Raw genomic sequence first — 25,663 nt, forward strand, 5'->3', positions numbered from 1 at the left:
CCACCTAAGTAGTTCTAGAATTCTCTTTAGAAATGTGCAGCATTAATTGCAACAATTTATCTTGAGCTTTCCTTTCTACACAAGACTGAGTAATACTAGGACATGAAAGAAACAAAAAGGGACACATGGAATGAAGAAATCTACAATCTGACCACTACCACTTGTTTGAAGTGAAAGGAATGGATGGAAGTTTCTGAATGCATAGCCAAACTATCGGTTGTTGCATCATAAAAACTTGATACATTGTTTACAATATCGTTCAATTTGTTTATTATAAGACTTTTCAGTTTATGTATTTAACATGCAATGGCAGAATTTAATCACATAATCTATGATCATGTTCTAAAAGATTTATGGCATCTCTCTGCTTGCAAGGAGCCCGGGATACAAAAGAAATTATCTCCTACCTGTCATCGGTCAGCTTGTTCATAACTTTTCTCTAATAATCCACCATATAATTCTTTAATTTGGTGATCTATGCATATATGATCAAATATTGTTTCAAAGAGAAAGCACTCCCAACATTCTTTCTCACGAACACATGCAGCCCCCGTCGTGTACTCATTAGATGTTGTAACATCAGCGTTACACTTGAGGAGCGGTGGAAAGAAAAGCCAAGACGCCGTAACCATATCGAATCCGATGGTCAAACAGCCTTGCTATCAATCTTGGTAACCGGAACTTTCGGGGTCAAAACCTGTTTCAAACAAATCTCAACCACTAAACAAACCCCATAAAGGATAGAGAACCAGGTGACCTCCCAAATGGTAAAACATGAGCTCATGCATGATCTCCGACACTGTAAATTTTAACATGATCGCCGGAAGTGAAAGCCCACTTTCGGCCGGTGACACTGGCCGAGAGCTTTAACGATGGTTCCTTAGACAGCGAGACTGAGGATGTTGCTGACCATGAGGTTCCATCTCCTTGACCAGAAGTCCTGTGGAGATGTGGCGAGATATGGTTCATCGAACTGCGGCTCCAGCTCAAGCGCCAGAAGAGCTCGACAAAGGGAAGCAATGATGGAAAGCGAAAAGTAAGAGCTTGAAGTTGGCAAGCCAAGCTATGAATAAAGCTGTGTTGCCTCCAAGATTGGCAGAGGAGAGTTTGAGAGGTAAGAAAAGGAAGTGAGATATAATTGGTAGTAAGGCAAAGAGTCCAGAACACCTATTGGAACAAACTTAGCTATGGTGTAGCAGTAGCATAGAGATATGAAAACGTAGAGACATACGTTGCAGAAGTTGTTTCTCTCTCTCTCTCTCCATTTTCTCCATTTTATTAGATCAGCTGGAAAAATGGTTGTTCTTGTATGGTTGTATTATATATATATGAAAATTTAATGTGAGGTATATAGAGCTACTAGCCAGCCGAAGCAGTGGGTTAGTAAGGAGGATAGTTCCAAGTTTGCGTGTCTTGACTTTTGCTTTGCGTTTTATCAAATGGGTGCATGGCTGCCATCTGGCCAACAACTATAGCCTATAATAAAAGAGCCATGCGTTAAAGTTGTTAAAGTTTTTTCAAAAAATTAAAAAAATTTCTACTGCTGTTAAAATTTAACAACATGAACCACGGATATATAAAGATTACAGTTAAAATTTCTACTGCATGATGCTATTATAAGTGCTAAACTTTTTCAGGTATATTAGCACAGGACCATTGCAAGTGCTATGATGCAGAGCATTTGCACTTTTAATTTGACACATAATCTAAACTACTTGACAATGAACCAATAAAAATTGCTTACTGAATATATTACAATCCATTTCACCAAAAAAAAAAAAAAAAAAAAAAAAAAAAAAAAAAGAATTCCAATTTGAGCAATTTCACCATCATTAACAAAACCGGTCTAAATGAAATGAATATACAGAGTTCCACAACATATTTTAGCGAGAAAAATATTAAGGCTCCCAAGTGTTTGGCAGCATGTTGCAATGTTCTCCATGTATTAACTCAATGGTACTGCTCAGACCTTGTTGAGCTCCAAGCTAACCCATATATCATACTTGGGTGTTTAACTTCTTGGTAGTAATCAAGCTAATATTTCAAATACATGCATACTAGATGCAATTGATCATATAATCCATATATTTTGACAAAATGACATTATCCAATTCAAAACCAAATCTATGCTGAGTCAGAATCTACTATTTAGCACCTGATGGAAAGAGTATTTGTTATGACAAAGTACAATTCAAAAACACAAAAATGTCCAACCATGCATAAACACATTTTGTCAAACACTTCCAACAGAGAATAATAACAAAGTAAGAAATTAAATCAGATAGATAATTATTATACTCAGAATGTTAAGAATGTTCAACAAGATGTAAAGATTTACTTGACCCATAAAATGCACCATAAACAACTCAGGATCGTAATTCTTATGCAATTCATTCTCTATTTCATTTGATTTCCTCTGCAAATATATGTAAAATGGCTCATAGTTATAAAAGAAATTCATATTGATATTATAAAAACAATTGTTGCAATGCCAAAATAAGAAGAAAGACAGGAGGAAGAGAGAACTTCTCCAAGGCACTGTACCATTCATTCATTTGAAGCTACGTGCCATGGTGTCTGCATAGCTCACACTCATATTCTTCAAAGCCTGAAACTACAAAAGACATGCCAAATGGTGATGAACGAAGTTCATCAATATATACATGAAAAGTCCATCAAAATACTTTTCATGTCAATTTTTTCCCCCTCTATGTCTATCATTTCAAACAAAAGACAAAATTTTCCTTAAGAAATTACCCTACAATTTGTAAACTTATTAGTTTATATATTAGTACCATCAAAATATTACAAAACGCATGTTGTAAACAGAGTATACTAACTCATACAAATTAAATTTACCGAAAAAACAAAGTAAATGGATTTACCTTAGGAGACAAATATTTGATTTTCTTGTTCATATACATCAGTGCCAATAATGATTTCATAATTAGCTGCAAAGCATTTCTCGAAGTTGTAGCACAAAATTGTTCTGTTTTTTTCGTTCCTCAACATCCAATTGCTCTGCATCTTCTAAACGGTCATATAACCTTGAGTTTCTTTGAATGTGATTCATGATCATCGTCTTCTTCCTCAAGAGAGTCAACAGCTTCACTTCCACTTGATTCACAACATTCATTGAAATGTCTCTTATTCTTTCTTTCAGTTTCTGCATCACATCTCTCCATGTCTTGTTTGTACACAAACCGAACCCCAAACTTCTTAATCTCGGCATACTCATGTCTTGCTTGATCACTTCCAATGTCTAAAGCTTGCTCGCTGCTATCAATAAAAAAGGGACGGACATGGAAAGAGGCCTCAGTGCTACAAGTGGAGGGCCAATTTAGTCCATCCATTTCTTTGCTAAATTTATTCCATTCTGAATATTGTAAAGACCGTTTTTCTACATACCATATGAGCACGTGATCTGATCTAACATTGTTTTCCGATATCCACCAAGAATAATCATGATATTTGTAAAGACGGCCATCATCGATGGTTTTAAGATTTAGCTCACAATGAATATAGAAGTCTATACCATGGTCAATTATATTCCGACGAAGAACAATGCAGAAAGCCAAAGCCAACAAGTCATCATTATTCCAATATGGAGGAAGCATAATGTTATTGATTGAAGTCCCACAAGTTTGATAGCTGAACCACTTTGGAATTTCATCTCCTGGATGGCGTAAAACTAGAACATTAATGTTATCTGTGCCCTGTTTCATGAACGTGGGAAATTAATAAACTTGCTCAAAAATCATAAAGCATCTCAGCAAACGAAGAGAAATAGATATACATACAGCTGTTACAAATTTTAGACGAGACAGAATTTGAATTACTGCAAGATTAGCGAGCATGGTGTTGCATGTGTTCTGAACCAAATTTTCACATCCATAAAAGTCAAAAGTTTGAAGAGTATCACCCCTTCTTCCAGTGACATCAATACCCAGATTGTCTAATAGTGGAGCCCTCCATTTTAAAATTTTCTCCAGTGACGTGCAGTACATTGCATACAATTCCAAACACAGTGATGGAAGCTCTGGTAAAGATTTCAATTTCTCACAATGATTCAGAGACAAGTGGAGCAAAGACGGTGGAAGGGAAGGCAATTTTTCAAATTTTGAACAGTGGTTGAGCAATATCTTCTCAAGGTTCCTCAATTTACATAGACGGTTGGGGAGAAACTCAAGGTCTTTGCACCGCTGTATATATAATTCTTTCAGGAATACTAGATTTTCAATCGACTCTGGCAACTCTTTAATCCCCGAGTTATCTAACCAAAAAGTTCTCAAGTGTTCCATAGGCTCCAAGATTTCTGGAAATGTTTTGAGTTTCTTACAACCAGACATATGCAGTGATTCAAGAGATTTCAAATGACAAATGCTTGATGGAAGACTTTTAAGTCTTGTGCAATAACTCAAATCTAATTTCACAAGACCCGAGAGATCCCCAATTGATGGGGGCACTGTCTCTATAGCTGTCTCACGTAAAAGTAAACATCTTAAATTGGGTGCAAACTTTTGGGAAATGTGACCCTGAGTTGAGTAGGGACAAAAATTGCCCATAAAACTTCGGATGCAACTTCTGAGAAATGTGAAATTAATTAAAAGATTATTAATGCCTCCTAACCTTGCAACATCCAAGTACCCCCCTGTTGTTTTTGATATATCTTCAAAATCTCTGAGTTTGGAGCAGCCACTCAAATTTAGATATGTAAGCTTGTCAAGATTTTGAAGAGATGAAAGAACATGAACCAAACTTTTACACCCTTCAAGATTTATACTTTCCAGATTCGGAGCCAGAGACAGATTTTGTATTTGAGTAAGGAACTTGGAATAGCTAAGATCGATCCTCCTTAATATTGGAAGAGACTGTAATAGAAGGAAAAAAAAAAAAAAGGATTAGAGTTAATTAGAATGCAAGTTCATTATATCTAATTAGAGTAGAACATATTAAGCATACCTTAACTTCATGATGATTCCAAAGTTTTTGAATATGGCTGCCACGTAGTACCAGCTCAACAAGATTTTCAGGAGAAAACTTTGATGGCAAAGATTTTAAAGGGTATAAATCCCACCGAAGATATGTTAGCTTATTAGAAAGATAAGAACCAAGACCTTGGGGAATGTACAGTTTGAACTTGTTCTCATCAATATTGTCACAATAAATTTTGAGAATTCGTAGATTATACATCTCTGAGAAGGCTGCATGGCACAATTTAACATCTTTACTAATCTCAGCCATGTTAAATGAGATGCCTTCAACTGCTGCAGTTCCCTGATGATCATATGAACACTAACATAGATAAGAATACAACATAATTAAGGATATATATTAAGAACTCTTATATACACTTTATAATTTAGTTTCTTGGAAATGATTTTGTATTTAGCGTTTCTTCTGTCAGAAGTTATCTGTCATTTAAAAGAGAAAAAAAATAAATAATGCATTTGCACTTACCGTGTTTCTTTCCAAGACATGGCAAACATCTCTGACATCCCACAATCGGCTACGATTACTAGGTTCTCTATGTTCATCAAGAACAATTGTCCGGCCCACTTGCCGCAACAAATCATGCATCCATAGCTTGTTGTCTTCATGACTTTCAATTAAAGACTTTTCAATAAGAACAGTTAATCCTATTTTCACAAAAGAATGGCCTGCATCTAACATGTTTTCTATATCATCTCTAGTAAAAGATTGATTAATTAGACATGCAATGTCAAGAAATAGATTTTTGACCTCTTGATCATCTAGTCCTTTATAACTGATTCTCAGCACATCTAAAATGTCCTTGTTGGGAGTTGTTTTCAGTTTATTTAGTGCACTTTCCCATTCATCTGTGCTTTTGGAGCGAAGGAAAGAACCCAAGACTTTAAGAGCTAATGGATTTCCATCAGCATAGCTTGTCGCACGGTTTAACAGCAGTTCATAATCTTTTGAAGGAAAACTTTTTCCAAAAGCATGCAAACTGAACAGCTCTAAAGATTCATTCTTATTTAACCATTCAAGCTTGTAAATATCATCAGCTTCTTTTTTAATTAGTACTTGCACATTTCGAGTTGTGACAATGATTCTGCTCCCAGGTGCAAAGTGATCATATCCTTCTACTAAAGCTTCTAAGTGGGTTGAACTGTCCACATCATCTAGAACAATGAGCACCTTTTTCCGGCTGAGTTTGTCATGAATAAAAGGTGATGCTACAAATGGAGTGTCCATCCTCAAAATCGATTCATCACTTAATAACTCGGACAGAAGTTTCTTTCTCAAATAATTTGGTCCACACCTTAAATATTCTTCCCTAATATTCCAAAGAAAGCAGTAACTTTCAAATTGAAAATACGACAATCTTTGAAAAACAGCACTAGCAAGGGTTGTCTTGCCAATACCTCCCATGCCCCAAATACCTATAATGCGAACATCTTTTATGCCAGTGCATAATTTTGATTCAATTTCCTTGATCTTTTTTTCAATTCCTATAAGATGTCCATTGATATGCATATTTGATGAAAGATACTTAGGCAATTTCGTTGAAATGTCTTCAATAATTTTTTGAACTAACTTGTTTTCAGGCCTATAAAAATGATTGAAAAAGATATAATTGTTAGAAAAATATAATTGACATATATATATATATATATATATAGTGTCATGCGTGAGAAAAGAAATGGAGCAACTCTAGCAATATATTTATTTATTTATTTGAATTACACAATTTATTTTCACTCAGGTTTTTACCGCTTTAACATGAAAACAGAAATTTTTTTTTTTTTTTGACAGCATTTCATTGTTATTATATTGTTTTAATACATTTTACCATCTTAAAATGGAGTTCATCAAATTTCTCTCATTTTCTCATTCATTTAGAAAAATGTAGTTAATGATTGTAGAATAGAAAAGTTACCTGAAATCCTTTGAATCCAAGCCACATAGATTGGATGCTTCTGTTAAAGCAGCTCTCCATTGATTCACCATTCCCATTCTATCATGGAAACGTTTTTCATGTGCAGAAAATGCAATTTTGTAACTCCCCTTCTGTTTTCGTACATCCGATGGATCTATGCCGTAAAAGATTGGCATAACAACCTGCCCTCTTCTTTCCTTGCATTCAAGTATCTGCACGAGTTCATCCAAACACCATGTAGAAGAAGCATAGTTTTTGGAGAAAATGATCACCGAAATCTTGGATTCCTCGATTGCTTTGCTAAGTGTTGGTGAAATTTCATCCCCTCTTTCAAGCTCGTGATCCATGAAAGTTGAGATTTGCTTTGCTGATAAAGCTGCATAAAGGTAGCTAGTGAAAGTATCGCGTGTATCCTCACCTCTGAAGCTGAGAAACACATCGTACTTTTCGTCAAGTGAAAGAGAAGAAGAAGAAGAAGCCATGCTTGCTCTAATCAGCTGCAAATTCACAAGTACAAGGAAAATATCAATTGGAAAATTAAAGATTTCTTGGCTAGCTTTTCTTGTATATAAGATACCACAGATCGAAACTCTCTCCTCAATGAAGAAGGGCAGAGCACAGATAATTAATTAAAGTTATCAGAAAATAGTTAAACTTTACTATAGTCTCGATCGGAGAGAATATAATTAAGCTTAGCATTACCATGTAGACCAACTTTACTAAAACATTTGACTCGGTCACGCGGTTTTGACTATAATAAACTGAGAAAAAGTAGAGCCCACGGCAGAATAGACAAAAAAATTTCTTTCCAGTAATTTTTTTTTTTTTTTTGGGGAAAAGAATTAAAAATATTATTATTATTATTAGGTTAAATGATCATATGGAGTACGAATGTGAATTATTGATTCAAAATTAAAGCACAATACGAAGAATATAATAAATTACAAAACCAAAGAAAGAAAATTTTGATTTAAAATCTAACTTTGGCATCTTATGTGGTTAGTGCCTATTGTTTATTATACAATAATTAATAATTTTCAAGTCGGCTTGTTCTTTATGTGGAACACTTGTGAAATTGAATTAGGAGTAGTCGGAGTGTAATAGAATCATTTTGTTTATGGTTAATATCGCTTATAGCATACGAGGTTTACAGCCATTTCAAATTATGTCTAAAATTTTAAAAAATTCAAAAATGCCTTTTAAAAATTAACTTGTGACCAAAATCTTTTTTCTTTCTCTCATGTGATATGATAAAATGATTTAAGTCCCCTTAGAATAAAAAAATTAAATTCTTTCACCATTTGTTTTATAGCTATCATTTTAAATGTTTTATTTTATAGATAAGAAAACAATAATTTTTTTTTGGTAACTATAAAAATAACAGTTTTAACATCTTTCATTAAAATATATTATCACATATCTATTTTTTCATTAGAAGAAGAAGAAAAAGAACCTTTGGGAACACCTTCAAAATACATTTGATATGTTATATTATATTAGTTTGTATTGTATCAATTTGTATTATATTCTAATTATAACTGTACAATGAACTTATCTTTTATATGTATTTTTTTATATTACTATTTAAAATAAATTATTAAAAATCAGTTTATATGAAAAAAATAAATAACATTTAACCAAATACTCTATTTAAAACTTTAAAACTGCAAAAAATTAACAAATAATATTTGTAAATGCAATATTTATAATATAAATTATTTTAGACCTATGGTAAAATATTAGAAAAAAATAAACTTCATCCATAACACAATAAAAATAGTTAGTGATTGAACCCTTTTATTATAAAAATAAAATAATACAAACGAATTAAAAATATATTAAAAATAAAAATTAATAATATTTGATTTTTTTTTTGTTTTTAGTTATCGAATCCTATTATAATAACCCAATAAAAGCATATCATTTATCCAACTTATCATTATTTTTTATTATTATAATTGGATTTTTTAAATAATTATATTATTTTTAATATGGTAGATGAAATTTTGATTATTATAATAATAATAATAATTACATATTAAATGAATTTTTTAAAAAATAAATTGAAAAAATGTATCCAATATTATTCTTCGTGCTTGCTGAGGCAAAGAGGAGGAAAAAAAAAAACAACAACAACAAACAAAAGCTTAAAGCAAAAAAGGGGGTGATTTTTTGGGGGAAGGAAAAGAGAGGGAGCGGAAAGGTTAATACAGCCTAAATCCAGCGGCAAGTAAAAAGAGAAAGCCAAAGAACTCCAACTGATTTGACAAAAAAAGGACCCCCGCAAAGGCAAATAAATGACTGATTTTTTGGGCTTTCAATTCAACCGTTCTTTATAATTATCCTTTGAGCTAATTTGGTAAAGATCACCTCCAAATGAACTATTAGATGGAAGATTCAACGGTCCGATTCCGATCAAATTTAACATTATGATTGATCTTAAAGCCTTTAGGTCCAAATGATCAAAGGCATTTGCAAGGACTTTTGCGTCTTTTTCTTTATAAGTATTTCAACTTGCTCTTTGAATATTTTGAGACTCAGTCTTTCAATATATATATATATATATATATTGAGAAGCAGATCTTCTTCGTTTCAAGCGTGCAAGGTTGAAGGAAAGTCAAGGTCAATGAACTTCAATGGCAGACCTGGTAATACTATAAAAAATGAAGGGTTATTACTATTGTTCTTGATCTTGTTACTTGTTGAATCTGGAGAAGAGCCTACGGTAATTGAAGTTCATGGGCAACCTCCATTGCCAATGGCTTGAAGATAGTAGAGAATAAATCTGTGAATTGTTAGCCGTCGCTGGTACCGCAAGGATGAGATCGGAGAGATGCTTGGAACTGCATTGCCTGGTTTGTACCTCGTATCTCCCCAGGGTAGTTTTCAACATCATCATCACCACCTGGTTTTTACCTCGTAGCCATCAGAAAAGGGTACGAATGACAATGCAGTGGCCAGAGTGGATCTCCAGTGGACATGCAGCATGTATCGGTGAGCATAGAGAACGGTGACAAAGGTGACCTGTGCTCCGATCGAAATGAGTCGATTTGCAAATTGAAGATGAGGGTTGGAATGCAGTTGCCGGATTCCACCATGATTCACAAATGGTGGCTCTGAACTTTCGATGTAGGGGAAGCTTATGAAAGACGAGAGTTGATCAAATATGGACAACAATATCTCAATAGTTGTTGATTTGCGCATGAATTCCAAAGATTAAAATGAAACGAGAATAATTTTTCACATTTTATTATTTAATAGCTGCCATTATAATTTTAAAAATAAAACTTAAATAGAAGATGTAAAAAAAATTCCTAATACCTCAATAATTATTAAAATTATAATAAATACAAATTCGTTTAAAAAAAGTTTTTGATCAAATATGGACAACAATATCTCAATAGTTGTTGATTTGCGCATGAATTCCAAAGATTAAAATGAAAAGAGAATAATTTTTCACATTTTATTATTTAATAGCTGCCATTATAATTTTAAAAATAAAACTTAAATAGAAGATGTTAAAAAAAATCCTAATACCTCAATAATTATTAAAATTATAATAAATACAAATTCGTTTAAAAAAAGTTTTGTTAAATTAAAATAATGTTAAAATTCACAATCCTTTTAATAGAACTAAATTTGGTCATTCTTAAATTTCAATGAGTCAAAATATTATTAAAAATAATATTTTAACTTTTTAAAGTCCTAGATGATGAATTTTTACCATAGAACCCTGTCAATCAGCACCAAAGCCACGGGGTATGATTTGTGACATTGTTTCCCATCAAATTAAACTAACGGATCATTAAAATTTCACACTATTTGAAAGACCCATTCATAAAAACATTAACAACTGTTTATATTTAAAATATTCAATGTATTCCGTATAATTTAATGCTACATGCACTATATTTACTCTGCTGAGTTTTTTTGTAAGCTTTTTTCAACACATCACCGTTCTCATGCTCACCGACACATGCGGCAATAAGTAATATGCCAATATATGTGAATACGATGTCTCTATTTTTTAAGCTTTTTTCAACACATTATGCTGGTTATGTGGGATTCGGCCTTTGTTTTGTTAAGGCTCATATGTCCTTTAATGGGCCTTTTTATTTACGCATCAAGCTTTGTATTCAAACATCTAAGACAATCCATATGCCTTTAGAATGGAATATTATGTTGTGATTGCCTGTTGATTAATACCTTATTAAAATAAAATTATCATTAATGATCATTAGATTTTGTCAATAAATTTTATCCTTTAATTATGTGTATGTATATATTGAAGATATATATATATATATATATATGAATACATAATTAATAATTTTCAAGTTGGCTGGTCCTGTATTCTGTAGTACTTGTCAAATTCAATTACAATTAGGGGGTGTTTGGAGGGCAAAAGAGTTATTTTGTTTATTATTGTTCTCTTATCTATGTGACGCTAGAAACAGTGGCTTGTTAATTTTACATGAAATTTATTCCGTTGGGGTTTGATAAGTTGTGATCCTTTCCAGGATATTTAGTCAAAATGAATAATTTGTTTTTTTAACTTAGAAAATGTGTTTTATTTTCGTACCATGAGTACGTATGGTTGATAAATTCGGATGCAAACCACTTTTTAGTTATGTATTATTATTATTTTTTTTGGGTGAAAAGCCAAAGATCTCTTCAATTGAGGAAGTTTTAGAGAAATGATAAGGTGGTCGTTGCAATATTAAGTGCATTTTCTCACTGCAGTCTGCAGGGCATGTGAGTATATCAAAAATTTATAATTTATAGTCCTATGATATGGCTTTACTTATAAATTTTCTAAAGTCTCAATTGTTAAGTCCCTTTAATATTATCTTCTTTAATTACTCTTTTTGCCTCTCCTGCACTTTGGAGAGTTCATACATCATTGTAATTAGCTAGCAATCAACCTCAAGGATTTGGTGAAGTCTGCCCAGTTTATGCATTTTACGAAAAATGACAGAAGCATATAACTTAACTACCAAAAAAAAAAAAAAAAAAAAAAAAAAAAAACTTTATTGGAGCCCAGTAAGCAAACTAGCACTAAATCAGGTTATATAAACATAATATTGATTGCATCTCCCACAAGTTTGATTGGTGAACCACTTCGGAATTTCATCTCCTGGATAGAGAAAATAATGAAAATTTAGCTCCAGTTTCATGAACTGGGAAATTAATCAACTTTGCTCAAAAATTATAAAAATCTCAGCAAAGGAAGAGAAATAGACATTGTTGTAGAATTCTTGAACTCACTTCAATAAAGAAAATACTAAACAAGAACACACAAAATTACCGAGATTCGGTCAAAATCGACCTACGTCCTCGTTGCTCAAGTGTTGAGCTTCTGCACTATAGAAAAATGGTGTTTACAAGCTTAATAACAGACCATCAATGGTGGATTCACACAAGAATACCCAAACCAATACCCAAGATCCCAATACACCCATTCACTCTTCAATCTCCATAGAGATCTCTCTCAAACCCACATTGAGAACACAAATAAAAACAAGAAAGAATGGCTCTCAAAACTCACGGGACTCTCTTCGCACACAGCTACACACGGTCTGCAATTTTTTTTTTTTTTTTTTTTTGCTCTCTGTTTTTCTATCTGCACCAACAAGAAGAAGACTAAATATACATATATATCCAAAACAAGAAACGGTGCGTTCAACTAACTCCTGCAGCTCCGACGTGGCAAGTAACTTATGAAATATCCTTTCTGCCCTTCATTATTGCTGTAGTAAAATGATGCCGTTTTGAACCTGCAAAATTCCCTTCTTTCTTCTCTTTTTAACAGCTTGTAAACACATATATATTGGTGACCAGATTTGAGGATTATTTTTCTCACATATCTCCACCTAATCCTCAAATCATTCACCAAATGCAGAAACTAACAACACCATCCCAGCAATCATCAACTCTCACCAAATTCAGCCTGTTCCTACTCTGAGCAAGCTTTTGCAGGCATTGAACTTGCTCAAGGGCAGGACCTTAGTTCCCATATCAGAGGGATTAAATTCAGTTGGTATCTTCTCCAACTTAAAAGTTTGCTGAGTTACCATGTCACGAATGAAGTGATACTTGACTTGAATATGTTTAGACCTCTCATGGAAGACAGGATTCTTGCATAATTGAATTGCACTCTGACTGTCAGAGTATAAAACAACCTCCCCATCAAGCACCTTCAACTCCATTAGCAATCCTTTAAGCCAAATTGCTTCTTTGGCAGCTTCAGTAGCTGCTATATACTCAGCCTCTGTTGAGGACAAAGCCACAACTGGTTGTAATTGTGATTTCCAACTTATGCAATTTCCACATAAAGTAAATGCATAAGCTGAAATGGACCTTTTCTTGTCCCTATCTCCTGCATAATCTGAATCTAAATAACCATTGAGCTCAACATTCTCTTGATTACCTTTGTAAATCAATCCCTCATTCAAAGTCTGCTTCACGTATCTAAGCAACCATTTCATAGCCTCCCAATGAGCTTTACCCGGATTTGCCATATATCGGCTAAGGACACTAACAGCATATGCTAGATCTGGCCTTGTACAAATCATTATGTACATAATTGAACCAACAGCATTGGAGTATGGAATTCTTACCATATCTTCTTTCTCTTGCTCTGTAGTAGGACATTGATCAGCTGAAAGTTTGAAGTGTCCTCCAAGTGGAACATTTACCACCTTGGCATTATCCATAGCAAATCTTGAAACCACTTTCTACAAGTAAGAAGTTTGCAGCAGCTTCATCTCTGATTTTCTCCTATCTTTGGCAATCGAAATTCCCAAAATCTTCCTTGCTTCTCCTAGATCCTTCATATCAAATTCAGATTTAAGCAACTCCTTGACTGATTGTATCACCTTCAAATTTGGACCAGCCACCAACATATCATCCACATAAAGGAGAAGATAGACATCTCTATCACTCATAGTATCTTTAAAATATAGGCAACTATCAAAACCACTTCTTGTAAATCCAGCTTCTACCACAAAAGAATCAAATCTCTTGTACCACTGCCTTCGTGATTGTTTGAGACCATATAATGGCTTCTTAAGTAAGCACACAAGCTCTCCACCTTTTTTCTTAACTTTGAAGCCTTCAAGTTATCTTATATAGATAGTTTCTTCCAAACTTCCATGTAAAAAGGCTGTCTTTACGTCAACCTGCTCCAATTCCCAATTGAATTGAGTTACTAAGGCCAAAATTGTTCTTATTGTGGTATACTTCACAACTGGAGAGAAGATCTCATTATAATCTATGCCTTCCACTTGTGTAAAACCCTTAGCCACAAGTCTGGCTTTAAACCTCACTGGTTCAGCACTTGTAATCCCTTCCTTGACCTTAAAAATCCACTTGGAATCCACTATTTTCTGATTTGTAGGAGCTGAAACTAAATCCCACGTTTTGTTCTCATGAAGTGAATTCATCTCCTCTTTCATGGCTTCCATCCACTTAGATGCTCGCTTAGATTTCATAGCCTCCATATAAGACCTTGGTTCATTGTCTACCAAGTCTTGATATGCAACCAAGGCATATGCTATATAATCTACATAGCTGTACCTCTTGTTGGGTTTGATTTGCCTCTTTGCTCTATCTCTAGTTAACAAATATCCCGGAGAAGCTAATAATTTCTGATTTGACCTTGGGGACTACTGTACCATTTGTTCTTCAACTGTATCTTCATCAGAAAATGATGAGGTTGGTGTCCTTGACTCAATTAATCCACTCTCTTCATTAGCTGGCTGCCCTTCTAACTCATCAACACCTTGACCATTATCATCACCATCTTGGTTCTCCACCTGATTTGGTAAGACAAGCTGCTTCTTGTCCAATTCATGCTCAGATTGTGTACCTGCAGAGTTAGTAACTTTGCAAGGCATAGTATTTTCATCAAATATCACATCCCTGCTTATTATGACTTTAAAACTTGAATTTTCTCTAACCCACAACCTAAATCCCTTGACACCTTGAGCATAACCTAGGAAAACATACTTCGTACTTCTAGGTTCAAGCTTTCCTTCAAATTGGTGTGCATAAGCAGCACATCCAAACACTCTAAGATTATTATAATTTGGTTGCTTTCCAGACCAAACATGTTCAGGTGATTTAAACTCTAAAACAATAGATGGAGATAAATTAATCAAGTGCATGGCAGTCATAACAGCTTCACCCTAAAATAAATTTGGCAATCCAGAAGACACAAGCATACATCTCACTTTATTCAGCAGTGTCCTATTCATCCTTTCAGCTACACCATTTTGTTGTGGTGTGTGCTTTACTGTCCTATGCCTTAAAATACCATGGTTTTTACAAAAAATATCAAACTCATTATTACAAAACTCCAAACCATTATTAGTCCTCAAAGCTTTTACAAGTTTATTAGTTTGATTTTCAACAAGTAACTTCCATTCCTTAAACTTTGTGAAAGCTTCATCCTTGGATTTCAACAAATAAATCCATACTTTCCTAGAATGATCATCAATAATGGATAAAAAATATCTATTTCTACTTTGAGTTTGTACTTTGGCAGGGCCCCATAAATCAGCATGCACATAATCTAACACAAATTTAGCTTTACTTGTGCTTAAGTTAAAGCTCAACCTGTGTTGTTTTCCTAAAACACAATTTTCACAAAAATCAAGCTTGCTGATCATATCCTTGCCAAATACACCTTGCTTATTCAAATAATACAAACCCTTTTCACTAATATGACCCAACCTATTATGCCATAGGTTTGTTTTATCCACAAAAGACCCAACAGATGCATTACTAGAATTATTAATAGTTTTACCAAGTAAAATATACAAACCGTTTTCTTAACACCTTTCATGGCAACATATGCACCTTTAGTAATTTTCATTACACCATTTTCAGTTTTGCATGAATAACCAAAATTATCAAGCATTCCAAGAGAAATCAGATTTCTTTTTAAACTAGGAACATGTCTCACAGAAGAAAGTGTTTTCACAGTGCCATCATACATTTGTAACTGAATATCACCAATACCAACAACTTGGCATGACAGATTATTACCTAGAAGCACCTGACCACCATCACACTTAGTGTAGGATTGAAAACAACCTAAACTTGGGCACATATGGAATGAGCAACCAGAGTCCAGCACCCATTCAGAGCCATTTTGTTCAGAGGTGACAGCAAGAACCTCTGCTGAGTCTAATTCAGTGGAGGCTATGGCCAAGTCTCCACTTTCTTGGCTCTTTTGTTTTTCATCTCTCTTTTTCTTAAAGCAACTCTTAATAAAGTGGCCTTCTTTCTTACAATAGAAACACTTTTTACCTCTAAGCCTAGACTTAGACCTGTAACTGTCTCTAGATTTACTTCTAAGGTCATTTTGACCCCAACTTCTATTGACAGTTCTACCTCTTACATTGAGACCTTCACCTTTGTTTTCAGATTTTAACTCTAAGTCTCTAGATTTCAGGGCACTCATCACTATGTCTAAATACAACTCATCCCTACCATACTTTATAGCATTCTTGACCTCTCTATATGTTTCCGGCAATGAATTAAGCAATATCACAACATTATGTTCATCACTAAAGACAACCTTACAATTAGCAAGATCCAATATCAATCTGTTAAAAGCATCAAGATTGGTATCCAAGTCTTTAGCTACATCCATTTTGAAACCAAAAAATTGTTCCAATAATAAGATTCGGTTAGGGAGAGATTTTACCAAATAGAGTTGTTCGAACCTAGTCCACATTTTAGCAGTGGTTTTGACATCATCCACCTTCCTCAAGACATTGTTTGAAAGATGCAAAATGATGGTGCTCATTGCAATTTCATCCATCTCCATCTTCTTTTCTTCAGTAACAGACTCAGAGAAGGAATTGTCAATTGCTTTGGCCACCTTCATCTGTACCAAGACTGCTCTCATTTTCTTACGCCATAAGAGGAAGTCACCCTTCCCATTGAAGACCTCCAATTCCAGCTTGGCCGACATTGTTGAGGATTGAAGAAGAAAACCCCAATTTCAGAATTAATTTGACCAAGAATTAACGTTGAACCCAAAGTGCAGAAAGACACGAATCAGAGAAATTTTCTTCAAGATTAGAATATGATGGCTTTGATACCACTGTTGTAGAATTCTTGAACTCACTTCAATAAAGAAAATACTAAACAAGAACACACAAAATTACCGAGGTTCGGTCAAAATCGACCTACGTCCTCGTTGCTCAAGTGTTGAGCTTTTGCACTATAGAAAAATGGTGTTTACAAGCTTAATAACAGACCATCATTGGTGGATTCACACAAGAATACCCAAACCAATATCCAAGATCCCAATACACCCATTCACTCTTCAATCTCCACAGAGATCTCTCTCAAACCCACGTTGAGAACACAAAGAAAAACAAGGAATAATGGCTCTCAAAACTCACGGGAATCTCTTCGCACACAGCTACACACGGTCTGCAATTTTTTTTTTTTTTTTTTGCTCTCTGTTTTTCTATCTGCACCAGCAAGAAGAAGACTAAATGTACATATATATCCAAAACAAGAAACGATGCGTTCAACTAACTCCAGCAGCTCCAACGTGGCAAGTATCTAATGAAATATCCTTTCTGCCCGTCATTATTGCTGCAGTAAAATGATGCCGTTTTGGACCTGCAAAATTCCCTTCTTTCTTCTCTTTTTAACAGCTTGTAAACACATATATATTGGTGACCAGATTTGAGGATTATTTTTCTCACAGACATACATACATATAGTTGTTCCAAATTTTATGCGAGACAGAATTTTAATTACCGCACGATCAGCGAGTGTATATGGTGTTGGGTGTATTCTAATCCAATTATTCACAACCATAATAATCTAGAATTACTTATGCTCAAAGTTAAAAACATGTGGCTGTAAAATAAAGTAGAAGTTTGATGGTTCTAGATCGATTGAAATCAGCCACAAGGTAAAGTCGGTTAAAGTGGTTGACACTAATTGTACGTGTGAAGAAAACCGACTTTACCATTCTACAAATAGCTATTTGCTGTACATGTGTAGTGTGTCAACTAGCCACTACTAAGCTAAGATTACCTAAATTTATATGTATTGAAAATGGTCAATAAGATTTCCTTTTTTTTTTTTTTGGAAGTAGTAGAATGGAAGTGGATGACACTAATTGTATAAACTCACTAAGATCTCACCTGAATTCCACTAAATTGAATCACTAAGGGTTCTTCAAGACACAAGGGAAATAGCAGCTAAAAATGCTGAGGTTATAAGTTATAACCTCATAAAGTCCATAAGATTTGAACTTTTGTTAATAACTTTAAGTTCTATTAGAATCCAACTAAACCATGTAAGTTAGCTCTCACACAAGTGAAAAGTGACAATTAATAATTTTATGCTTGGACGATCCTGTTAATGAATGTGTGTGTGTGTCAGTGTCACGTATGTTTCTTTCTATTTCATGATTTCTCTCTCCATTACTCATATACATATATATATATATATATGGAAAATCTCTAATTGGAAATTCAGATTCAGATCAACATATGACTATGCCGAGACTCATGATTGTTACTAAAGTGGTTCTTATCCATATAAGATGTTTTAACATACAATTTATGAAGAATTTGAGACCCTTCTGTAGATCTTGTACTATTGAAGTTGGTTTTTATTAAGGGACTGTTTTATCCTAGGCATTCTTTGCAATAAGAAACTGGAAACTCCAACGACACGGAAGAAACAGTATTTTTTTTAATACATTATTTTTAAAAAAAATTTCTCTGCATATATATGTAAAATGGCTCATAGAAGTTATTAAAGAAATTCATATTGATATCACAAAAACAAGTAATCCAATGTCAAAATAAGAAGAAAGACAAGAGGAAGAGAGAACTTCAAACACCATTCATTTGAAGCTACGTGCAGTGGTGTCTGCATAGCTCACACACATATTCTTCAAAATCTGCAACTAAAAAAGATACTACAAAATTCACCAATATATATACATGAAAAATCCTTCAAAATATTTTTCATAACAAAATATTTTTATTTTCCCTGAATGAGTGTCACAAAATTTTCCTCTAGAAATTACCTTACAAGTTGTTAATTATGAGTTTATAAATTACCACTAAAATACTACAAAATGCATGTTGTAAACAGAGTTTATCAACTCTTATTAATTAATATGCAAAAAAGAAAAAAAAAAAAAAGGAAAAAAGAAAAGTTTAAACGAACTTACATTAGCATACGTGGAATATGCTTTGATTTTTTTATTCCTTATCCATCAGAGCCAACAATGATTTCATTAGTAGCAGCAAAGCATGTCTTGAAGTTGTAGCACGGAATTGTTCTGTTTTTCCGGTTCCTCAATATCCAATTGCTCTGCATCTGCAAAACAGTCACATAAGCTTGAGTTTCTTAGAATGTGATTCATCCTCGTCTTCTTCCTCAAGAAAGCCAACAGTTTCACTTCCACTTGATTCACAACATTCATTGAAGCTTCTCTTATTCTTTCTTTCAGTTTCTGCATCACATCTCTCCATGTCTTGTTTGTATACAAACCGAACCCCAAACTTCTTAATCTCGCCATACTCACTTTCATTGTTGTTGACATTGTCTAAAAAAGGATAAATAGGATAGACACGGAAAGAGGCCTCAGTACTACAGGTAGAGGGCCAATCTAGTCCATCCATTTCTTCGCTAGATTCCAAAGACCGTCTTTCTACATACCATATGAACACGTGATCTGAACTAAACTTGTCGTACTTGTAGGACGAAGTATAATTATGATATTCGTAAAGACTACCATCATCGATGGTTTTGAAATTCAGTTTACAACTAGTATCTAACGATGCATTTCTGTCAATTTTATTCCAATGAAAAACAATACAGAAAGCCAAAGCCAAGAAGTCGTCATTATTCCAATATGGAGGAAGCATAATATTATTGATTGAACTCCCACAAGTTTGATGGTTGAACCACACCGGAATTTCATCTCCTGGATAGCAAAAACTATGATAAGGATTGACCTGTTTCATGAACATGGGAAATTAATCAACTTGCTCAAAAAATTATAAACAATCTCAACAAATGAAGACAAATAGATATACATACCCTTCCAAATTTTATACGAGCCAGAATTTGAATTACTGCACGATCAGCTATTATGGTGTTGTGTGTATTCTGATCCAATTTTGTACATCCGTAAAAGTCAATATAATCATTATGACTCCAATCTTCAATGATATCAGCCAGATGGTGTAATAGTGGAGCCCTCCAGTTTGAAATGTTCTCCAGTGACGTGCAGCCACTTGCAGACAAACGCAAACATAGCGATGGAAGCTCTGGTAAAGATTTCAATCTCTCACAATTATCCACCCACAATTGATGCAAAGACGGTGGAAGGGAAGGCAATTTTTGAACTTTTGAACAGAAGCGAAGCCATATCTTCTCAAGGTTCCTTAAATTACATAGACTGTTGGGGAGAAACTCAAGATCCTTGCAACTTTCTATAAATAAATCTTTGAGGGATACTAGATTTTCAACAGACTCTGGCAACTCTTTAATCCCCGCGAAAGCTAACGAAAGATTTCTCAAGTGTTCCATGGGCTCCAAGATTTCTGGAAAGGTTTTCAGTTTCTCACAACCACATAGATCTAATGATTCAAGAGATTTCAAATGACAAATGCTTGTTGGAAGACTTTTAAGTCTTTTACAATGCCACAAGTCTAATTCAACAAGACCCAACAGATACCCAATTGATGGGGGCACTGTTTCTATTGCTGTCTCACGCAAAAGTAAAGATGTTAAATTGGGTGCAAACTTTTGGGAAATGTGATCCCGGGATGAGTAGAGACATAAATTGCCTGTAAACCTTTGGATGCAACTTTTTAGATATGTGAAATTCTTCCAAAGTTTCTTAATGCCTCCTAACCTTGCAACATCCAAGTACCCCTCTGTTCTCCTCTTTGATATATCTTCAAGGTCCCTGAGTTTGGAGCAGCCATTCAAATTTAGATAAGTAAGCTTTTCAAGATTTTGAAGAGATGAAAGCACCTGAACCAAGCTTGCGCAGCCTTCAAGATTTATCCTTTCCAGATTTGGAGACTGTGACAGATCTGGTAGTCGTGTAAGGAACTTGGAATAACTAAGATCAATCCTCCTTAATATTGGAAAAGACTGTAACAGAAGAAGAAAAAACGATCAAGTTAATTAGTATGCAAGTTCATAATATCTACTTACAGTACAGCATACATATTAAGCATACCTTAACTTCCTGATTAGTCCAAAGTTTTTGAACATGGCTGCCACGTAATACCAGTTCAACAAGATTTTCAGGAGAAAAATTTGATGGCAAAGATTTTAAAGGATATAAATCCCATTGAAGATATGTTAACTTATCAGAAAGATAAGAACCAAGACCATGGGGGAGGTACAGTTTGAACTTGTTGTTACCAATGTTGTCACAACAAATTTTGAGAACTCGTAGATTATACATCTCTGAGAAGGTTGCATGGCACAATTTTATGTCTTTATGAATTTCAGACATGTTGAATGAGATGCCTTCAACAGCTGCAGTTCCCTGAAAATCAAATGTACACTAACATATTTAAGGATACAATATAATTAAGGATATCTATTAAGAGCTCTTATATACACTGGGTAATTTTGTTTCTTGGAAATAATTTTGGATTTAGTGTTTCCTTTATAAGAAGATGTCAGTCATTTCTAAAAGAAATCAATGGTGCATTAGCACTTACTGTATTTCTTTCCAAAACATGGCAAACATCTTTAACATCCCACAATCGACTACGTTTACCAGGTTCTTTGTGTTCATCACAAACAATTGTTTGACCAACCTGCCGCAACAAATCATGCATCCATAGCTCGTTGGCTTTGCGACTTTCAATCAAAGACTTTTCAATAAGAACAGTTAATCCTATTTTCACAAATGAATCACCCTCATCTAACATGTGTTCTACATCATCTCTAGTAAAAGATTGATTAATCAGACACGCAATGTCAAGAAATAGATTTTGGACCCCTTTATCATCTAGTCCCTCGTAACTGATTCTCAGCACATCTAAAATATCCTTATTCGGAATTTTTTTTAATTTGTTTAATGCACTTTTCCATTCATCTGTGCTTTTGGAGTGCAAGAAGGAACCCAAGACCTTCAGAGCTAATGGATTTCCATCAGCATAGCTTGTCACGTGGTTTAACAGCATTTCATAATCTTTTGAAGGAGAACTTTTTCCAAAAGCATGCAAATTGAACAGCTGTAGAGATTCAATCTCATTTAACCCTTCGAGCTTGTAAATATCATCAGCTTCTTTTTTAATTAGCACTTGCCTGTTTCTAGTTGTGACAATGATTCTACTCCCAGGTGCAAAGTGATCATATCCCTCTACTAAAGCTTCTAATTTGACTGAACTATCCACATCGTCTAGAACAATAAGGACCTTTTTGTGGCGGAGTTTGTTATCAATAAAAGATGATGCTATAAATGGAGTATCCATCCTTAGTATAGACTCGTCACTTAATAACTCAGATAGAAGTTTCTTTCTCAAATGATTTGGTCCATGTCTTAAATATTCTTCCCTAACATTCCAAAGAAAGCAGCAACTTTCAAATTGAAAATATGACAATCTTTGAAATATGGCACTAGCAAGGGTTGTCTTGCCAATACCTGCCATACCCCAAATACCAATAAAGCGAACATCTTCTGTGCCAATGGATAATAGTGATTCAATTTCTTTAATATGTTTTTCAATTCCAATGAGTCCCTTGAAATGCTCATCCATTAATAGATATTTAGGCAATTTTAATGAAATATCTTCAACAATTTTTTGAACCAACTTGTTTTCAGGCCTACAAATATGATCAAAATAATATAATTGTTAGAAAAAATAGAACTAACATACATTCACACACACACACACACACACACACACATATATATATATATATATATATATAAATATATAAAGCGTCTTATGTGAAAAAAGAAATGAAGCAACTTTCGTAATATATTCATTAATTTATTTGAATTAAGCAATTTAGATATTTTCACTGTGGTTCTGACCAATTTGAAATAAAAATAGAGTTTTTTTTATTGACTGCATTTCATCATTATTATATTATGCTAATATCTTTTATCATCTTAAAATGAATTTATAAATTTTCTCTCATTTTCTCCCATTCATTTAGAGACATGTAGTTAATAGATTGTAGAATAGAAAGTTACCTGAAATCCTTCGAATCCAACCCACATAGATTAGAGGCTTCTGTCAAAGCGGCTCTCCACTGGTGCACCCTCTCCATTTTATCTTTGAAACGATCTTCATGTTCAGCAAATGAAGCTCCATACTTCCCCTTCTGTTTTCGTACAACCGATGGATCTACGCCGTAGAAGATTGGCATAACAACCTGCCCTTTTGCTTTCTTGCATTCAAGTATATGCACAAGTTCATCCAAACACCACGTAGATGAGGCATAGTTTTCCGAGAAAATGATAACCGAAATCTTGGATTCTTCGATGGCTTTGCTAAGTGTTGGTGAAATTTCATCCCCTCTCTCAAGCTCGTGATCCATGAAAGTTAATATTTGCTTTGCGGATAAAGCTGCATAAAGATAGCTAGTGAAAGTATGGCGTGTGTCCTCACCTCTGAAACTAAGAAACACATCGTATTTTTCTTCAAGAGAAAGAGAAGAAGAAGCCATTTCTCTTGCCGTAACCAGCTGCAAATCCACAAGTAAAAGGAAGATGTCAATGGGAAAATTAAAGTTTTCTTAGGTAGCTTTTTTGTATATCAAGATACACTCAGAGATGGCAGATCGAAAACTCTCCTTCTCGGTGAAGATGCACAGAGATAATTAATTAAAGTTATCAGAAAATGGTTATAGTACTTTACTATAAACTAGATCGGAGAAAATATAATTGAGCTTAGCTTTAGCAAAGAAGACCGACTTTTGTATTGACTAGGTCATGCGGTTCTGATTGTAAGAAAAGGAAAAGTGGTGACCACGGCAGATCATAGAAAAAATATTATTTGTTTCCAGTAATTTTTTTTCTTTTTGTAAATATATATATATATATATATATATATTTATAGATTAAACGAATGTGTAATACCTATTAATAATTGTGATTTATTGATTTAAACATAAAGCATAGTACGAACAATATAATAAATTACAAACCTGGAGAGAGAGAAGAAAAAAGAAGATTTGATTTGAACTTTAAAGTTGGCGTTTTTTGGGTAAATAATTTAAAGTTGGCATTTTATGTGGTCATTGCGCGACCCGATGATCTTAAATATATTTAAGTATTTTTATTTTATTTTTTTAAAAAGTATATAGTTAATAATTTTGAAGTTGGCTTTTTTTTTTTTTTTTTTTTGGTTATATATATATATATATATATATATCTGAAGCCATGGAATTATCTAGTTCAATTAGGGGCGATAGAGTAATTTTATTTTTATTGCTCTATTTTCTATGTGACGCGTGAAACATACAAACAGAGAAATGTTATTTTACATAGATCGGGGCTTGGTGAATTGTGATCCTCAACAAGAGTACCGTGAAAATAAAATGATTTAAATTTTTGTACTACATATCACTTCTTGAAAGTTATCACTAATAACTTAATATATAATTACACTATTATTTAATAATTAAATTAATTAAGTCTATACTTTAAATAATGTCTTTTATCAACCAAAAAAAAAAAAGATAATGTCTTATATATAACTAAAAGAGTTTATAATATAAAAACAATATAATATATATAGAGAAGTTAATTCTTTATTTAGGGTGGCCAAATATATATTTAAGCCATTTTTTTCTCAAAAATTTAAAAAGCTTAAAATACATTCTCTATTTTATTTTATTTATAATTTTTCTAAATCCATTATTTATCAGCTGTGTGCATGACAGCTGGATCCAAAAATTAAGCTATGACCAACTTTTCCTGTTTTTTTCCACGCGTTTCGAATCTTTTGCAAAATATTCTCTTCCTTTTACCCTTACTTGCGGTCCCGTTTCTATCATCCCCACCGTCTTTAATTTATTTATTGAGTCCTGTTCCTGCTGAAAGAAAACTGCTATTATGGACCTGAAATACACGGCTTAAGCTAAGATTACCATTGAATATGGTCAATAAGATCTCTGTTTTTTGGGGAGCATGGGAGAGGCAGTTTAATAAACAGCTCAAAATGATGAGGTTATTGTAAGTTATAACCGCATCATTTTATATGTGCGACTTGAACTTTTGTTATAAGTTTAGTTATATTAGGATCCAAGCAAAAGACTAGTTAGACAACTAGTTTTTGATACCATATTAAGTTATCATTAGTTCAAAAACTTACACTCTTAAAATGACGCAAATTATGTAAGCTGGCTCTCTCACAAAGTGACAGGTGATAATTAATAATTTTATATTAGTATGATCGTGTTGATAAATGTGGTGTGTCAATGTCACATATGTTTCTTTCTATTTCATGAACTTTTTCCATTACTCAATTATATGTGGAAAATATTTAATTGAGAATCCAAACTTAGATCATTATAATGATCGTGCAGAATTTTGATAATTACAAGTTCAAGTTCAGGTTGGATGTGATTTCTGCTTAATTGGTATGAAAGGAAAGCAAGTGAAATAACGAACATGCTGAGACTCATGATCGTTGCTTTAGTTGTTCTCATCCTTATAACTTGTTTAACAAACAAATTATGAAGAAATTGAGGCCCTTCTGCAGATCTTGCATAAAT

At 33.7% G+C, this 25,663-nt stretch overlaps 2 protein-coding genes across 5 annotated transcripts; both read right to left on the bottom strand.

The window, feature by feature from the left end:
* Positions 1–243: 243 nt before the first annotated feature.
* On the bottom strand, positions 244–7,540 carry LOC107430126 (TMV resistance protein N). 4 transcript variants are annotated; one of them, XR_009639312.1, is made up of 7 exons: positions 6,905–7,540; positions 5,461–6,574; positions 4,963–5,277; positions 3,801–4,871; positions 2,886–3,716; positions 2,545–2,614; positions 244–1,476 (listed from the first exon to the last, which is right to left on the bottom strand). XR_009639312.1 is itself a non-coding variant. In XM_060818215.1 (5 exons), exons 1-5 carry the CDS (start codon positions 7,384–7,386, stop codon positions 3,039–3,041), a joined length of 3,660 nt encoding a protein of 1,219 aa, XP_060674198.1. In that variant the 5' UTR covers positions 7,387–7,540; the 3' UTR covers positions 2,266–3,038. The 4 variants fall into 4 exon arrangements, 1 of the variants encoding a protein (XP_060674198.1); XR_009639311.1 differs by having other exon boundaries at positions 2,545–3,716; XR_009639310.1 differs by lacking the exon at positions 244–1,476 and having other exon boundaries at positions 2,266–2,614.
* An 11,734-nt stretch (positions 7,541–19,274) lies between these two features.
* Positions 19,275–23,926, bottom strand: LOC125418254 (TMV resistance protein N-like). The gene is made up of 5 exons (XM_060818217.1): positions 23,136–23,926; positions 21,649–22,759; positions 21,156–21,470; positions 20,003–21,067; positions 19,275–19,917 (listed from the first exon to the last, which is right to left on the bottom strand). The coding sequence occupies exons 1-5, from the start codon at positions 23,609–23,611 to the stop codon at positions 19,288–19,290; spliced, it is 3,597 nt and encodes a 1,198-aa protein (XP_060674200.1). The 5' UTR covers positions 23,612–23,926; the 3' UTR covers positions 19,275–19,287.
* Between the last annotated feature and the right edge of the window lie 1,737 nt (positions 23,927–25,663).

Source organism: Ziziphus jujuba, chromosome 6 (assembly GCF_031755915.1).
Source record: "Ziziphus jujuba cultivar Dongzao chromosome 6, ASM3175591v1".
NCBI lineage: Eukaryota > Viridiplantae > Streptophyta > Magnoliopsida > Rosales > Rhamnaceae > Ziziphus > Ziziphus jujuba.

Coding starts and splice junctions, on each gene's coding strand:
- LOC107430126 (XM_060818215.1), bottom strand. CDS start 7,386: ATGGCTTCTTCTTCTTCTTCTCTTTCACTTGACGAAAAGTACGATGTG. Junction 6,575..6,904: donor TTGGATTCAAAGGATTTCAG/GTAACTTTTCTA, acceptor TCATTTTTATAG/GCCTGAAAACAAGTTAGTTC. Junction 3,717..3,800: donor GTCTAAAATTTGTAACAGCT/GTATGTATATCT, acceptor TTCATGAAACAG/GGCACAGATAACATTAATGT.
- LOC125418254 (XM_060818217.1), bottom strand. CDS start 23,611: ATGGCTTCTTCTTCTCTTTCTCTTGAAGAAAAATACGATGTGTTTCTT. Junction 21,471..21,648: donor ATGTTTTGGAAAGAAATACA/GTAAGTGCTAAT, acceptor TTTGATTTTCAG/GGAACTGCAGCTGTTGAAGG. Junction 19,918..20,002: donor CTCGTATAAAATTTGGAAGG/GTATGTATATCT, acceptor TTCATGAAACAG/GTCAATCCTTATCATAGTTT.